At 37.1% G+C, this 18691-nt stretch overlaps 2 protein-coding genes across 2 annotated transcripts; one reads left to right on the top strand and one right to left on the bottom strand.

Annotated features, from left to right (window-relative positions):
• Positions 1 to 2850: 2850 nt before the first annotated feature.
• On the bottom strand, positions 2851 to 5176 carry LOC132306578 (putative pentatricopeptide repeat-containing protein At5g59200, chloroplastic). Its single transcript, XM_059804013.1, has one exon. It carries the CDS (start codon positions 5101 to 5103, stop codon positions 3202 to 3204), a length of 1902 nt encoding a protein of 633 aa, XP_059659996.1. The 5' UTR covers positions 5104 to 5176; the 3' UTR covers positions 2851 to 3201.
• A 5663-nt stretch (positions 5177 to 10839) lies between these two features.
• On the top strand, positions 10840 to 11733 carry LOC132309330 (uncharacterized). Its single transcript, XM_059807647.1, has one exon. The coding sequence runs from the start codon at positions 10840 to 10842 to the stop codon at positions 11731 to 11733; it is 894 nt and encodes a 297-aa protein (XP_059663630.1).
• Positions 11734 to 18691: the final 6958 nt, after the last annotated feature.

The following is an 18691-nucleotide window of genomic DNA, read 5'->3' as shown; positions in this document are numbered from 1 at the left end:
GGGAGTTAAATCCTTGAAGTTTCGCTTTCGAATAACACTTCTGACTTGAATAGTACGTTTGTTGTGGGGTCGATACACGTGCTCTAATAAAAAAATAAAAAAACTAAACTAAGATAGGGTTAGGTTTGTTCCTAAGGGCATAGTGGCGTTGATAGAGATTCGGGAGGTAAGTCTTTGAGGTCTCGTTTTCAAACCGTACTCATACTTGAATAATGTGTGTGTTGTAGGGCCGATACATGTCTTCTAAGGAAAAAATAGAAAATTAAGTTAGGTTTGGCTTGATGGGATGGAAAGTGGTGAAAAGTGAAGGTAAATGGTTTTTTAAATTTTTTTTTTTTAGGTTTGTACGGCTGGAAAAATAAATATTTGGAGACAATTATTTTTTCAAAACCCAAACTTTTCTTTATATATATATATTGCAAAATAACTCAATAAATTTTGAGTTTTTTAAGAAGACCCTTTACAACTTTGAATGCATTTATGTAAGTAAGAAATGACGTTTAATTTTAACTCATAGTGCAACCAATGTTCTTTGACGACAAGATTTTTACTTGTACAATGATAAATGTTTGATATCATTTAAATAGTTAACCAAAATTATTCTTTTCTTTATTTCAATCTTCTCCCTGTTATAGTCACCGGCAAACCACCATCCAACTTTTTCCAATTACAGTCATCCGCAAACTGCATCCAACTATTTCAACATCCTCTTTGGAAAGGGAATTACATCTTTCTAAGGGGAATTAAATGGTGAAAATAGGACAATATATATGCAAAAAAAATTTAATAAACAAAACAAATCTCCCCAATTTTTTTCTTCCATAAATTAAATTACGATAATAGGTGAACTTGTATATAAAAGCAGTTGTTATTTAATTTACTCCAACATCTTAATTTATCAAAGCACTATAGAATCCTTTTAATGGAATTCAGTTTGTTATTTAGCTCATTTTATACGCCTAACAATGTAAAAAAAAAAAAAAATTATTTGTTTATCATTAATGTTATTACAAATGATGTGTTTATCTTTAATGCATGAGATTCAGAATAAATATGTGACAGATTTTGTTTCATCACAAATTTCATTCAAGAGCTATTGTGACTTGGAATTTTAAGCAAAACAATTTATTTGACTCACTGAGATAGAATGGCTGCGGAGTTGATGTTTTGATAAACATCTTATTTTGTATTAATGATGAAATGAAATTGGTGAGTTTTTTTTAAGCATAATGTACTGTTTTATATATCACATATTGAATGCTTATTTGGATGTGCTTAAAAAAAGAGATATAAACGAAAAAAAAATACAAGGATAAAATTGTTATTTGAGTAGTATAAGAGCTTTCACCAAAAGTTTCGCTAAAGAGATAGAAAAAACTCTTCTGACATTAAAAGCTTCCCAAACACTAATACAAAAGCCAAATGAAAGTGATAACTTCTGCTTCTCTTTTCCTTCTATGTATAAGCAGAAGTAAAAACTATGCTAAACGTGATTTTTCTTCTTTAAAAAATAGTGACATAACTTTTTTTCCGGACAACTGAAAAATATCAGAATATTAGTCAGATTGTTTTCATGGCCTTATGTTCTCTCTCTCTCTCTCTCTGAAATAAAAATGAGTTTATCATCATTTTCAGAAAATAGTATGTGTTTCTCTTTCTAAATGTCCTATGAAGTTATTTATTTAGATTTTGTATCACTTTAATTCTTCATAAAGACCAAAATATCAATTTAAAAGAAGTCCATCTAGACTTATATTTAGTTTAATATATATATAAAAAAAAACAATTTAGGTAAATAACAATATTTGTTTATGACTTTTTTACTATTCAAACTATTAAACAAAATCCTTCTATATCTTTCTTTTTTAAAAAATTAATCTAATTCTTTATTTATTATTATCTTTTACTTTCCTATATTTTGTTCCTTCTAACCAAACGAAGCATTAAAGAATAAAGTATATATTTCTATTTTAATAAAAAAATTGAATAAGAAAAGCATGAAAATAATGTTGTTACAACTTCTCTTTAACATTTTCATGTTAAAACTACAAAATTGACATAAATATAATTCAATTTTTTCCAAATTATAAAACGAAAATTTAACCCACAGTTGGTTCAATTGAAACTAGGAACCAAATTTATTTTGTATGTAAATCAATCGATTTACTTCATATCACAATACTAACTTTGTATATTGACACGAACTCTTGAAAACCACCACAAGTGAATCAGGCTACAAAAAGTAAATTGTAGAAAAGAGTGACAAAGTTAATTGAATTTGGTAGGGTCCACCAACTCCACTCTAAAATTTTGAAAGTCTAGTATTTTCTGTAAATAGTTATACGTAAAATATACAATTAAAACTTAAGACACTGAAGTTCTCTACACCAATTAATTTCATGTGTTGTTGTTGTTGTACTCACCTAAAATTAATTAAAAAGTATAATCAAATTGTTTTATTTATTTATTGAATTATTTGCAGAGGCTGTTGTGTTCTCAAGCACCTCTGTAATGACCTTCATATTTTAAAAGGGGTGCAAATTTTCTAAACTGCCCTTTTAGTCTTTCCAAAATGCCCTTATACCATTTTACATATAACCACACAATGCCGTTTTTGGTTAGGGTACATTGTTCATTTTATATATATATATTTTTTTCCAAATACATAAGGGCACTTTAGTCTTTTTATCACTCCACCTACCACAGGCCCTTGTTTGAACCAAAAATAAATATTAGGGACTTTTACGAACCTACCCTATTTGCATACCACATGGGTGTTTATCACTCTCCAGTCTCCACCCTTTTAAAAACACTACTAACATAGATAGATTAGAGTGATGGAAATGCCAACAAAATTATAGGATTTACATTATCAATTCATCTAGTTGTTACAGTCTCCCTCACTCCATCTGCGGTGAAAAGCTAGACAATCAAAATCACACTACAAAATCAACTGATGGAGAAGTTGGCAAAATTCTTGAATGATATATCTTCCTGCACTTCGGATGGTACATGTCATCCATCTTCCATCTTTTGCTTGCACTTCCAGAAGCTAAACATGATATATACTGACGCGAGGAACAAATGCGATGGAAGGAGACAGTGCTACCTTCTTCGCGCTTTGCTATGGCTACTGTATGGGAAGTTGCAACAATATATTTGAGTAAAACTTTGATATCCAAGAAATTAAATTCTCTTGTTTTACCAATAGTCCCCACAGGAACAAACACCATTTTCAAAATGGTGAAACCTTTTCCGATCTCTCACCACAATTTTTCTTCCAGTAACCTTAGTAATGAGCTTGATCACCGAATAACAATCATTGCATACTCTTAGATTTTTTACGACCCTTATTGTGGTATATGGTTTAGTTGAGATTAGCCCATAGCATATTGCAAGCCTCTCACTATGGATAGCTAAGGCCCCTTCTTTCTCCTGATCCTCGATATCCTGTAAAACCACACCTGTTTCTGGAGAGTAACCCTCAGATCTCAGTATCTGATTCAACTCCTTTAGTTTTCTGTAGATTGCTTCCTTTTCCGGATGTCTAAGGTCCCCCAAAAGGAACTCATGAATCTCATTCTTCACCTCAATCGAACTACAACCCGGTTCCTTCTTAATACCACATTCCTTCATCTTTGCTCTCACTTTTGCAGCATCCTCCCATTTACTCATTGAAGCATAGACATTAGACAGAAGAACATAAGTTCCCGAATCAGCATCCCCACTTTTTAGCAATTTTTTTGCAATAACCTCTCCTAATTTGATGTTTCCATGGATTTTACAGGCACTTGACAGAGCTCCCCACATGATATGATCCGGTGCTATTTTCATTCTCAGAATAAAATTATAAGCCTCTTCAACACGACCCACACGGCCAAGAAGGTCTACCATGCATCCATAATGCTCAATCCGTGGTTCAATCCCATAATATTTAGCCATTGCGTCAAATATCTCATACCCCAAATCCACCAAACCCCCGTGACTACATGCATTCAACACGCCAACAAAGGTAATGTTGGTTGGCATTAACCCTTGCTTCATCATTCGTTTAAACATCTCAATAGCCTCAATGCTCTTCCCATTCGATGCAAGCCCCACAATCATGGAATTGTAAGTGCTGACACCTCTCTCTTTCATCCCATTAAACACTCGTTCCGCCTCATCAATACTACCACATCTTGAGTACATGTCAATCAAAGCCGAACCCACAAAGTGATTCATCTTGATATCAGACTTCCCCACATAAGAATGCACCCACCTTCCTAGCTCCAAAGCCCCCAACTGTGAACAAGCAGATAAAACACAAACAATAGTAACTTCATTCGGTCTCACACCATCCCTTTGCATATCCCTAAACAAGTCCAAAGCCTTACTCATTTCCCCATTCCTGACAAACCCATCAATCATTGCCATCCAACAAACCGTGTCCTTACTTTGAACTTGATTAAAAACACTTATCGCCTCCTTGACTAACCCGTAATCAAAGTAAGACGAAATCATGACCGTTAATGCAACACCATCTCTTTCAGGCATTTCGTCGAAAACCCTCCATGCATCATCAAATTTCCTGCATTTTCCATAGAGTTGCATAAGTTTCATCCTTACAGATCGATTTGAATTCAACCCGAGCTTCAAAGCCCGTCTGTGTACTTCTTTACCATCTTTCAATGCCAATTCAAACCCACAAGCATTTAGAACTGAAGTAATCGCGTAACTGTCGGGTACAACTGATTCGTGGACCAATTGAGAATATACCCGAATCCCATCAAGACATGACCCATACAATACCAATCCATCAATGAGAGCAGTGTAGAGATAGACATTAGGGTTTCGAGTTTGTTGGAAAACCTTGTAGGCGTAATCAATGGCCTTACAGTTGGAGCAAGTGCGAAGGAGCTCGAACAAAATAAAGGGGTCTTGTTCGTGGCCGTTTCGGATGATTTTGGCGTGTATTGGAGTGATTTGTTTGATTTGTTTGCATTTCTGCAACAGAGTGATGATTTGCTTACGATGTGGGGAGTGATTGGGTTTTGAATCTGAATTTGAATTTGGCGGGAAAGGAGACAGTCCCACAACGGCTCTTGTGGAGTGACTCATCATCAGTCATTATCTCCCAAATGGACCTATTGATTTTTTCATTTTAGTCGTGCGTGTTTATGAGTACGAGAAGAAAGTGAAAAAGAGTAGCATTTTACGCATATGCGATCTAAGGCTTCGTTTGGATACACGGGAGAGAAAAGACAAGAAAAGAAAAGAAAGGATTAGGAGAGAAAAGAAAAGAAAAGAAAAGAAAGAAAGGATAGGCATAATTTCCATTCATATTTGGATAAATAAGAGAGAAAAGAAAGGAATTGATAATATTGTTGTTTTGATAACGTAAAGGAGAGAAAGGAAAGGTAAGAATAATGATGAATTTACCATATTACCCTTCTTGATGAGGTTAGTAGCTAGGGTAAATCTTTCAGCCTCCACAATCGCCTCTCTCCTAAAATTATCTTTCTCACAGATCTGAACTTGCCTTTTTTCTCTCTCACTCTTTCACCGTCATTCATTATACCCCCACACGACGCGGTCTATTTTGCTCATCTTTTGCCCCCTCCCTCTCCCTCTAAAAAAATTCTCTCTCTAAAAACTATTTTTGGTTTTGTATTTTCCTTCAACGCAATCTACCCTTCAGAATTGTTCCAAATTGTTGCTAGATTTTCGTGTCTCATACAAATTCATATATGTTTAGGTTTCGTGTCTCATACACATATATATGTTTGGATTTCGTGTCTCATACACATACATATATATGTATATATATTTCTGACTTATTAATTTTTTTCTTCCTTGATTCTGTAATCAAGGTCTCTCTTTGCAACTACAACTTTCGGCAATAAGGTTTTTCTGCAACTTCCGGCAATAAGGTTTTTCTGCAACTTCCGGCAATAAAGTTTTTCTGCAACTTTCAGCGACTTTTCCCCTCTCTCTGCAACTGATCAAAACCCATATCCGGCTGTCTCTCTCTCTTGCCCCTTGGTGTAATTTGCTCCCTTTCTCTCCAAATCCCTCCAAATCTTGTCAATTTTGGAGGGATTGGGTTTTACTGTATTGGAGGGATTTGGAGGGATAGCCTATCCCTCCAAATCCTTCCCAATCATTTCTTTTCTTCTCAATTCCCTCCACCCAAACACACTAAACTCTATCATTCCCTTTCTTTCTCTCCAAATCTCTCCAATTCCCTCAATCCAAACGAGGCCTAAGGCCTTTTTAGTATCTCCTTGTACATCGGTCTATCTATTTTAATGAATTTTGTGTGCGCTAAAAAGAATGTTTTTTTTTTTGGAGAGTTAGAACAAATGAAATATTAATTTTTAATATTTAATTATAAAAAAACTACCTCTTTGACTAAGATCTTTTATCATTTTAATAAATTGGTACATTATGTATCTTTGCATATCTCATAGTATATTGTTATTCTTTAGTAGAAAAAACTATCTTATATACCTTTAAAAAAAAAAAAAAATACTATCTTTTATTTGATGGACAAAATTGACCTCACCGAAACCTGTTCCCATAACATTAAAGTAATTTAAAAATAAAAAAGTCTACCTCCCTACGCCATGGGTCATATATGCCACTGTCCTTTTTCTTGAGAAACACATCTCTGCATCTTTAGTACTTCATTATCTGTTAACCAATTGTATTATGTGATATATATATAAAAGTACTCTATTTTAGTAGGTCATATCATTATATGTCAGTATCTAATGTAATCTGCGCAATTAAGTTTTCGTTCTCCGTTTTATTCATGGTCTCCAACATCACCTTATTGGTGAGCCTTTTGGTATTGACTCCAACTGGCAAGGACCATGTCACTGACATCATCCACCTCGTCATCTTTCTCCTTGGCCGCATCAATGGCCATTGTCTTCCTCATTGACTACATAAACGGCTAGTACAACATTGAATAAGAGTGGCCAACTTATATTGGCGTGTCGTGTCAGGACATAAGTATCCCATTGGTGTGTTAGGACACGAGTATCTTATCATACGAATTAACTTGACTACGACACAATTATTATTCATGTCAATAAATCTTAACACAAACACAACACAATTATTAATTGAGTAAATACAATACGACACATGTAACCAATAGTTAGCACAATTCGTTTTAATTAAAATTTCATACTATTAAGGTCATTTTTAGATGAATACAACAAGTTTATCTAACACATTTGCAGATGTTTCGATAACTCAATGAGTTGGTGTTTTCGGTGGACTTTGGAGTGTCAGGTTTCGACTATTTCCATCTACTAATCTAACTTCTAACACTTCTTGCCTTGAAAAAAAAAAAATCTAACACATTAGTTAAATGAATCTAATCGGGTTATAAAATATTTAGGGATATCGATTATGTTTTTGCCAATCAAGTTACAATCGTGTTCTTTTATAACGTGGATAGTCAAGAATTGAGCACATTCTGCTTGTAAATGAGGAGGGAAACACAGTTGCTGCTATGGGTTCATTAGAGACGATAGTGTGGTATCGACATAGCTTAATAGAGTGAGAGAGACTTACTTGGGTCCTCAACATCTCCGTTTCTGATACTGCTACTACTACACTTGTTTAAAATCTCACATTTCTTCATATGGATACTAAAAAGATCGATAATCCGGATAGGGCAGTATTTTTATTTTTTATTTTTATTTTTAAATTATTATTATTTTTTAACGGTCCTAATTTTATAGGAAAGTGAGGCCCATTCATCAACGGTTGTCATAATTTGAGAGTTTGCATCCAAATGGTTATTCTAGGTTTTCATAACTTCAATAAAAAGATATAAAGAATGAAAAATGTTATTCTTAAATTAAGTTAGGTTTGGTTTAATTGATGGAAAGTGGTGAAAAGTGAAGGTAAATGGATTTATAAAAATATTTTAGGGTTTTTAGGGTTGGAAAAATAAATATTTGGAGAAAATTATTTTTTCAAAACCAAACTTTTCTTATATATATATATATATATATATATATATATATATATATATTGTTTACTCCATTATTTTTGGCCCAATGGAAAGGCGACATGTGGCGAGTTCCAATGGAATTTACCACGCTGGATCGCAACTCTTATGAATTATTATTGGAAATTATGCAATATTACGTAGTGATTAAACAAGTGGGCTAGTATAGTCCTATTATATGGGGTTTTCTATTTTTGTTTAAAGGAAAAGGGGTGCATCCTATTAGGACTTGCCATCTTTAAAAACAAGGGCCGCATCTTCCTACATGGAATGAGTTTTGCCAAACACGGCAAATTCTATGGGACTTATCACGTCTTATCAATTCCTTTAGGAATTGTTACTATAGAAGGTTTTGTTTTTAAAAAAGGATCCCAAGTACATGGAGATTCACCAAAAATGGTAACACTAGAGTTGACCAAGTCAGAAGAAGGAGAATGTGGGGCTGAATTCTCTGCTTATTTTTAGGAGGCTTCAACGTTTATTTCATTAAGTTAATTTTATTTGCTGAAGAAGAGGGAAGTGGGTAACGGTTTAGAAAGGCATGTATATTTCTGGATATATATATATATATATATATATATATATATACTGAAATACAACCTATGTTGAAGAAATCCTAAAATCTTAGGGCCATGACGCCATAGAAGCCAAGACCAAAAAGGAAAGTTTGAAAGAAATGAAGTTACCTAAAATGCAAGGAGATGTGGTCTGCAGAAGAAAAGGAGGTGGGTTGGATAACTATATATATATGTGTACAAATATATATATATTCTATAAAATTACCCATGAGGAAGTTGCTAAAATCCAGGATTTCATGGCGCCATGAATTCTAAAGCTCATAAGGAAAATCTCAAAATGGGAAGTTACCAAAGTTCAAGGGATGTGGGTAGTTATATATCTCTGGTGTGTGTGTGTGTGTGTATATATATATATATATATATGAAATATTACCCATGATAAGAAAGTCACTGAAAATCAGAGACCACGATGCCATAAAAGGAAGGTTCTACAGAAGGGGAAGACTACTAGAAATTGTGGGACACTTGGCCAAACAAGAATACGTCAGTTGAAAGTGGTGGAGCTTCATAGGGGAACTACCACTAACTGAGGGAAGTTATCAAGGATCATTAATGACAAGGCTAAAACTGATAAAATCATGTCTGAAATTAAGGAAAGAAGTCGATAACATGAGGAAGAAGAACAGGGACGTGGGACACCTGTCAATTGATAAAGAGGATAAGTAGGAATTCACTTTAAAACTACCCACGACACAAGTTCATTGAAGACTAAAGAGAGCATGGCTGAAGTCTGCAACAGAGGAGGGAGAAGATGGAAGGAAGAAGTTACAACTGCCAAGAGATCATAGGGCACTTGGCAACCCAAAATCTGGTCACGTGGAAATCACTGGAGTTGCCACATCAAGCTGCTGCATGCATATAAAACTCTATAAATAGAGCACTTAGAGTTAGTTTACAAATCTTGTTCAAATCACATAGCAATACAGTACTTCAATTACTTTACATTCATGCAATGCACCTTCAATATGTTTAATTCAAGCCCCGCACTTATTTTTCTTACTTTCCAGCACCTTACTTTCAAGTCTTGTACTTTCAATACCGCTTTCCTTTCCACTAGCCATAGATTAATCCAAAAGTCCTTTTTCAAGGCAAAAAAAACCCTTGAAGGTGGTAATTCTAGTCCTTAATACAATCACCTGATTCCTACAATTTCCTACTGGATAATTGTTCAGATATCCACTTTGGAACGACAACAGTTCCTGGCACGCTCGACATTCACCCTCTTTTCTGCACTTGGAAAGGACCACGGTTTTTAGGAGCCGAACATTTTAGCACACCTGGTGGGACATCTTAACAGATTGTTCAATGGCCGGTGGAAGAAGGCAAGGCAAATCTGTCCAAGACCCTGCCGAGCTAGAAGACATACAAGCTAGTGAACTTCTAGTGGAAAGTTTACGATTTGCACCTGATGAAAATGATATGGTGGAAAAATTTGCTCAAACAATGGCAAATGGATCCATTATGGACAACATTCGCATAATGGCAATGTAGTAAGATAGGTTTGCACAAGACCAAGCAAGAGTCGCCCAAGACTTAGCCAGAGTTGTGCAAGATCAATCTAAGGCTAGTCAAGATCATGCAAAAACCGTTCTTGCTAACGAGTGGAACCTAGCAGAAATGGTGGACCAAATCTCTCGTAGGTTTAAGTCCATGTTGGAACGGTCCCTTGGAGGTTTGACTCAAGGTTTGGCCCCTCGGCCAAACAACTCTGAAGGGTCTCAACAGTCGGCCTTCCAAGCTAGCAGGCCGACCACATTTGTTGAAGGTAGTTCCTCTCAACAACATGCAGGCTCATTCCCTCCAACTCAACAGCAGATGCAGTCCCTTTTAATTGCACAGACTTACATTCCAGCTGCACCTGTGACCATTCCAGTGGTACAAATGACTGTTCCACAATCAGTGCCCATGCCAGTCATTCAGCAAGTTCAGAATCCTCCATCTGTGGCGTTTCCACAACAGACTTGGCATGATCAGCCTGGCCAACCATGGCCATACCACATTCCTTAAACACAATAGAACGTTCTACTTGTGAACATTCAGCTAGCCGCACCTGTTCTTCCAAGGCCACCAATAGTCATTCTAATGGTAGTTGGGTGGCAACCTTTTCTAAGTGAGCCACTTCCTGACCAAGGAGAAATGAATCGTGGCAGGAACAACTATGCAGATGCCAACCTATTGCTAATGGCAGGTGGAGGGCATCAAGTGGCCAATCAACCTTAAGGTTGTCTAGACAACAACCCTCCACAGCCTATGACATTTGATAGAGGCCAATTTACAGAGTTTCTCCAACAAGAATTTGGCCTAACTCGAAGAAGTGGAAGGCCAACTTATAGAAAACCCTATCTAGAGTTTATTGATGAAGTTGAGTTCCCAAAAAATTTCAAAATTCGAGAGTTTACAACGTTCAATGGAGAGGGCGAACAATCCACATTGGAACATATCAGCCATTTCACTGTCCAATGTGGAGAAGCAGTAGCCAATCTATGGCTGAAGGTGTGCTTGTTTCCAAACACACTGACTGGCTATGCTTTCAGGTGGTATTCCAACTTGCCATCCAACTCTATTCAAAGTTGGCAGCATTTTAAGGATTCATTCCATACTCAGTTATATAGAGCTGAGCCTGAAGTGTCCATAGTAGACCTTTCTAGACTTCATGAACTACCTGGAGAGTCGATGATGAGCTTCCTTTCCAGATTTAGGAGGGTCAAGTACAAATGTAATTTGTCTTTGCTACCAGAAGAATATGTGAAGATAGTTGTGAACGGCCTAAAATTTGAACTTCGTAAGAAGTTTGAAGGGGTACAATTCCATGACTTGTTCGACTTGGCCAGTAGAGTGGCTAAGTATGAAGAGCTCCTTCATGAGGAACAAGACCAGAAGAGTTCTTCTAAGGGCACCTACTATCGTGATCCCAACTATGAGGTGTATACCACTGAAGTAGATGGAGAGTTTGAGGTGAATGTGGCTGAGCTCAACATAAAAAAGGCTTATACTTGTGTGGCTTTGGCGAAACCAAAATCAGCCACAGCCAACTTACAGACCACCTCTAGTTCTAAGAGGAAGGGGGCAGACCCTTCCAGAAGTTACTTTTTTGACATCTCTAAAGCCGACCAAATTTTTGATTTGCTCATGACTGACAAGTAACTGATCTTCACAGTAGGCCACAAGATGCCAACGGCCTCTGAAATGGTTGAGAAAGAATATTACAAATTTCACAATTCGTGGAGGCATTCCATTAACAATTGTGTTATTTTTCGTAACATTGTGCAGAAGGCAATTGAAGATGGCTGGTTGAACTTTCCAGAAAAAACAGAAGTCATGGGTGCTGATGGAAATCCCTTTCCCAAGGTCGTTGCCATAAATGTTACTTCTCTTGCCTCGGAACACCCTAGAAAAAAGGTGGACCTGACAGATCCAAGGACCAGTGGAAAGCTGGAAATTTCTGCAGTTGTAGCATCCATGGAGAAAACAGTAATCGAGTTAGAAAGGCAACTTAGAGAAGCTCAGATAGCCTTAATCCAGCAAGGTTGCTGTCCTAAGTGTAAAATTCAGAATGAAAGATGCTATCGGGACTTTCCAAAGGAGGAGTAGAAGGAAAGGTTGTCCAACAGTGATAGAGGATATAAACGGAAGGTCCATGATTGGCTAACCTTCTAAAAAGTGGAAAACACAGTTACTGTGAGCATTCCAGAGAAGGAAAGCCGAGTCCTTACAGAAAGAAGATCAGTAGCAAGGAAAACATAATTTCTTCCAAGGAGCCTGGAAAGGAGTAGGGTTCCTTATGAGGCAAAGTCTCGTCCTAGCAGAAAGTATAAAAGTAGTAGTAGGCATGACAAAACCTCTGAAGGTGACAGATATTCCAAGCCAAAAATGGCCTTGGAAGTATAGGTTAGAAAGGGGAATGAACATCTCCGTCCAAGAATGATTAAGCCTCCCACTTTGCAAAATGACAGGTGGAAGAGGCTTGATCATCCCAAGTTTTCATTTTATGATAATTCCTATTTGACCCGTACACAAAAGCGAAGGCAGCAAAGAAAGAGGGCTGACAGAAGAAAATTATGGGAGAAAGACCACGGTTGGTCTAACTGGCCAAAAATGATAACTAAGCCATCGGATTTATCGGAACTTCCACTTAAAGGAGGAGTTAGAGATCCTCACGACTTGTTGGACCTAGTTTCCGAGGTTGGAAATTCCTTGATAGTAGATGACCCTCTTATAAAAGATGGAACAGACTTGAAAATCTCCAACAGTTCCAGTAGCAGCAAGAAGATCTGTTTTAGGAGCCTTCCAAGTGAATTTACTTGCAATATGGTAGTGGTTCTCCCTTTGTTTTTTGAGCCACAGCCAAATTAGCCAACTTCAATGGAAGGAAATGTGGTAGATACAAGTCCTCCATTGGAAAGTCCTGGACAGTCTAGTTCCGGGCCATTTATAATGGAACCTGATAATGACATCCAAATAGAAGAAATTTTTAGGAAGAAGTTGAGCATCTCCAGAAATTAAAAGGGGTAGTAATTGAAGAAAATAGCTCCACAAAACCAAAGAAAATTGTGTTAGAAAAGCCACCATATGACATGACTCAACAGCTTAAACCTTTATATATTAAGGTACTAATGGAAAAGAAACCCTTGGTAAGAGTTTTGGTAGATAACGGTTCAGTATTGAACGTTGTTCCAGTCAATGTCATACGTATGCCTGGAAAGTCGCCTGAAGACATCATTCCAACTGATGTATCCATTAGTGGATTCACAGGAGAAATAATGAAGACACAAGGCATTTTACCGTTGGAATTAATGGTGGGAGATAGAACTTCAATCACAGCCTTTTTCGTTATTGAATCCACAACGGCCTATAACTTGCTTTTAGGCCGTGAATGGATTCACCCAAACTTTTGCATTCCATCTTCACTCCATCAAATGTTGATATTTTGGGATGGAGATGAGGAAAAAGTTGTGGAAGTTGATAATCAGCCTTTTGTGGCAAGGGTCTACCATGCAGATGCCGAGCTATATAGTGAAGAATTCGTTCCAATCAGATTTATTGGAAATGATAGCAAGGGCCGTCCAAGGAAGGCCACCATGAGGAGAACTCTTACAGAAGATGACGTATGGGAGCTTTTCTAAGGAATACCAAGGCCAACAATTCTACCCAAGGTCGGTGTTCAGCACTATATTTCAAACAAAAGTTTTTATGGAAGAGAAACCTAAAGAAGAAAGAATACTTGGCCAGGCGGTTAATTGCTGCCTTGTGAGGTTGAAAGCATATCTAGCCGAACTACGGCTGGAAAGGGTTACAGCTACTGGTACTTCATTTTCAACCAATGTTTTGGAAATTATGGAAGATACCGAAGACAAGTTAGATGCTATCCAACTGACAGACTTGAAGGTAGCGCCAATGAAGCTCAATGATCTTAAGGCTGAAGTGCAAGATCCACTTTGGAAGTTAATCTTGGAATGAAACAAGACCCACGACCTACCTACATCAGTAAGCCTTTTGAACCAACGTTTAGAGAAGAATTGATTTCTTTGCTTGAAGAATATAAAGATTGCTTTGCATGGACATATGAGGAAATGCCAGGACTTTCTAGAGAGTTGGTGGAACATAAACTACTAATTAAGGAAGGTTTCAAGCCTTTCAAGCAGGCTCCAAGAAGAATGTCCCAGGAAGTCGTTCTAAAGGTCAATGAAGAAATTGAAAGGCTACACAAGCTGGTTTTATAAGAACCGTTAGGTATATTGACTGGATTTCCAACATTATTCCAGTTATTAAGAAGAATGGTAAGCTAAGGGTGTGTGTGTGGATTTCCGAAATATCAATCTTGCAACTCCAAAAGATGAATACCCTATGCTTGTTGCTGACCAGTTGATAGATTCTGTCACTATGAATGAAATTCTTTCGTTTATGGATGGACATTCTGGGTACAACTAGATTTACATTGCGGAGGAAGATATTGCCAAGACAGCTTTCAGATGTCCAGGATCCATTGGAACCTTTGAATGGGTTGTCATGCCATTTGGGTTGAAGAATGCCGGAGCAACATATCAAAGGGCCATGAATGCTATTTTCCATGACATGATTGGCCATTTTTTGGAAGTATACATTGATGATGTAGTTATCGAATTCTCGGCCAAGGTTCAACATCTCTAGAATTTGAAGATGGCTTTTGAAAGAATGAGGTAGCATAAGTTGAAGATGAATCCCCTAAAGTGCGCATTTAGGGTTTCAGCTGGAAACTTCTTGGGTTTCCTGGTTCACCAAAGAGGCATTGAGATAGACCAAAATAAAGCTAAGGCAATTATTGAAGCGAAGCCACCAACCATTAAGAAAGAACTACAAAGATTTCTTGGCCAGGTTGGATATTTAAGGAGGTTCATTGCCAATCATGCTGGAAAGACTCATGCTTTCTCCCCATTGCTAAAATTGAAAGGTGTTGAAGAATTCAAGTGGACAGAACAACACCAGCAAGCCTTTGGTTTGAAAAGCTATCTGGCCAACCCTCTAGTGATGATGCCTTTAATTAAGAAGCGGCCTTTAAGATTATACTTATCAGCCGTTGAAGAATTAATTGGAACCCTTCTAGCCCAGAACAATGAATGCGGAAATGAGCAAGCCATCTATTATCTAAGTAGGGTGCTTACCCCAGTGGAATGTAGGTATACTTCCATTGAAAAGTTGTGTCTTTCCATATATTATGCGGTTATGAAGTTAAGAACCTACATGTTGCCAGTAGCTGTGTATATCACATCTCAAACAGATTTGATTAAGTACATGCTTTCGAAGCCTTTGATCACTGGACGTATTAAAAAGTGGTCATTGGCCTTAATGGAGTTCTCTTTCAAGTATATTCCACAAAAGACAGTCAAAGGAAGGGCGGTGGCAGAATTTCTGGCAGATCATCCTTTTACCAAGATAGATTCAGAAGTATGTGATGAGGTGGATAATCTCTACCTTGACTATACATATTGGACTTTCATGTTTGATGGATCAAGCACTCATGATGGAGGAGGAGCTGGAATAGTCATCATTTCACCAAAGAGAAGAAAAACCACATTTTTTTTTTTTCTTGAATTTCAAGTGTATAAACAACCAAGCTGAGTATGAGGCACTAATTATTCGGTTAGAAATCCTGCTAGAGCTAAAGGTAGATAAGGTCCAGATTATTGGAGATTCCAACTTGATACTTAGCCAACTTTTTGAAGAATATAGCATTTGAGGCCTTTCCACTCTGTGGCCTTGGAATTATTATGCCAGTTTGATGATTTCTAACTCAAATATTGGCCAAGGCATTTAAACATGGAGGCTGATGATCTAGCATAATTAGCTTCTCGAGTAAAAGTCCCACTAGGTGTAGAAGAGAACTTGATTACAATAAAAAAGAAGACTCTCCCTTCTGTAGAATCACGGCATGAGATGACAGACCATTTTCAAGTTGACGGGCTATAAAGAATCAAACCTGCCAAGAAGACATGGGTAGATTTTTAATGTTGATATAGATGGATTAGACTTGGAAGATTGGAGAACACCAATTATCCATTTCTTACAAGAGCCTAGTGCCAATGTGGACAAGAGAGTTTAGCTTTTGGCACCTCATTATATTTTGATTGATGGAGATTTCTACAAAAAGAATAAAGAAGATGGACTTTTGTTAAGGTGCCTTGGCAGGGACGAGTCCATGAGAGTGATGACAGAATCACACATTGGAATATGCGGAACGCATCAAGCTGGAATCAAGATGAGGTGGCTTCTTAGAAGGTACAGTTATTACTGGAAAGGCATATTAAAAGACTGCATAGAGTTTGCAAAGACTTGTACTGCATGTCAAGAACATGCCCCGGTCTAAAGAGTTCCAGTTATCAACATGTAGCCGGTAGTGAAAATATGGCCATTCAGAAGGTGGGCTTTGGACTTTATTGGAAAGTTGAGGCCACCATCTTTAGATGGCCATACTCATATTGTGGTGGCAACAGATTATTTCACGAAGTTGGTTGAGGCTATTCCATTAAAGACCTGTGAACAGTTAACAGTGATTGATGTTATCAAAAAGCACATTATACATATGTTTGGAATTCCAGAGATTATCACCACTGATAGAGGCCTTTCCTTTATTGGGAACAAAGTTTTGGATTATTGTGCTGAGTGCGGTGTCCAAGTGATTAGTTCTACTCCATATTTTGCCTAATCAAATGGACAGACAGAAGCTTCCAACAAAGTAATTCTCAATATCCTTGAAAAGATGATTGAGAATAATCCAAAGGAGTGGCATCACCTACTTTCTGAGGCTCTTTGGGCTTACAAAAACTCAAAAAAATCAAGTACGGGCGTCACTCCATATATGCTTACATATGGATATGATGCCATTCTTCTAATAGAGATGACTATATGGTCTGCAAGAGTGGCTTTCCAAAATAATTTGACTCCAGCAGATTACAACCATGCCATGTTGGTGGAATTGGAAGACCTAGATGAGGTCCGTTTCAATGCCTTAGACCATATTATTGCTCAAAAGAAGAAAATCATGCAGGCATACAACAAGAAGGTTAAGGCGAAAACATTTGTGGAAGGAGACTTGGTATGGCAGGTCAAATTTCCACCTGGGGTTAAAAGTTTGGAATATGGAAAATGGACACCTAATAAGGAGGGTCCTTATTTGATGGAACGAGTCCTTGGAAAATGGGCTTATAGATTGATGGATATAGATGGAGGATCCCATAAGCATTCTGTGAATGGTGTATACTTGAAAACTGGAAGTCCACAATCATTCAACCGGCTACATAAAATGGCTGGTATCTTTCTTTCCAAGTATATCGGAAAGTTGGGAAGGAAACGTAATGGCCATACTTTGGCCATTCCAAGAAGGAAAAACTAAGTACTTGGAAAAGTACATTGGCTAAAGTTATGAAGCAGACTTAGCAGAATTTCTAAGATCAACTGATTTCCTAAGTATGGAGCATTTCATTGAGAAGAGGCTACATTACATGGTCCAGGTTCTATTCATACTGGAAATTACTCATGCTACTTGTATATACATGCATTTCCATGTTAGTAATTCCAATACTTCTAGTTATTCTTCTTCAATTTCTTTTTCTTCTTCTTCATGATAGCGGAATTCAAATCCCATGCCTTATTATCAAGTTGTTCCACAAGGTATGGAATTTGGGGGGCATATGTTTACTCCATTATTTTTGGCCCAATGGAAAGGCGACATGTGGCGAGTTCCAATGGAACTTACCACGCTGGATCACAACTCTTATGAATTATTATTGGAAATTATGCAATATTACATAGTGATTAAACAAGTGGGCTAGAATAGTCCTATTATATGGGGTTTTCTATTTTTGTTTAAAGGAAAGGGGTGAGTCCTATTAGGACTTGCTATCTTTAAAAATAAGGGCCCGTATCTTCCTATATAGAATGAGTTTTGCCATACATGACGAGTTCTGTGGGACTTACGACGTCTTATCAATTCCTTTAGGAATTGTTACTATAAGGATTTTGTATTTCCAAAAGGATCCCAAGTACATGGAGATTCACCAAAATTGGTAACACTGAAGTTGACCATGTCAGAAGAAGGAGAACGTGGGGCTGGATTTTCTCCTTATTTTTAGGAGGCTTCAACGTTTATTTCATTAAGTTAATTTTGTTTGCTGAAGAAGAGGGAAGTGGGTAACGGTTTAGAAAGGCATGTATATTTCTAGATATATATCTATATATACTGAAATACTACCCACGTTGAAAAAATCCTAAAATCTTGGGGCTATGACGCCACAGAAGCCAAGACCAAACAGGAAAGTCTGAAGGAAAAGAAGTTACCTAAAATTCAAGGAGACGTGGTCTACAGAAAAAAAGGAGGTGGGTTGGATAAATATATATATATATATGTGTGCAAATATATGTATATATATATTCTGTAAAATAACCCACGAGGAAGCTGCTAAAATCCAGGAGTTCATGGCGCCATGAATTCCAAAGCTCAGAAGGAAAGTCTCAATATGGGAAGTTACCAAAGTTCAAGGAACGTGGGCAGTTATATATATTTGGTGTGTGTGTGTGTGTGTCTATATATATATATATATATATATATATATATATATATATGAAATAT

Source organism: Cornus florida, unplaced genomic scaffold, assembly GCF_030987335.1.
Source record: "Cornus florida cultivar Cherokee Brave unplaced genomic scaffold, ASM3098733v1 CherokeeBrave_3.0.0_Hap2_Chr05, whole genome shotgun sequence".
Lineage (NCBI taxonomy): Eukaryota > Viridiplantae > Streptophyta > Magnoliopsida > Cornales > Cornaceae > Cornus > Cornus florida.
The sequence above is the reverse complement of the archived record's forward strand: the minus strand, read 5'-3'. Positions and strand labels throughout refer to the sequence as shown.

What these genes read in the sequence shown, in the direction of transcription:
- LOC132309330 (XM_059807647.1), top strand. Translation starts at nt 10,840, where the DNA reads ATGACATTTGATAGAGGCCAATTTACAGAGTTTCTCCAACAAGAATTT.
- LOC132306578 (XM_059804013.1), bottom strand. Translation starts at nt 5,103, where the DNA reads ATGATGAGTCACTCCACAAGAGCCGTTGTGGGACTGTCTCCTTTCCCG.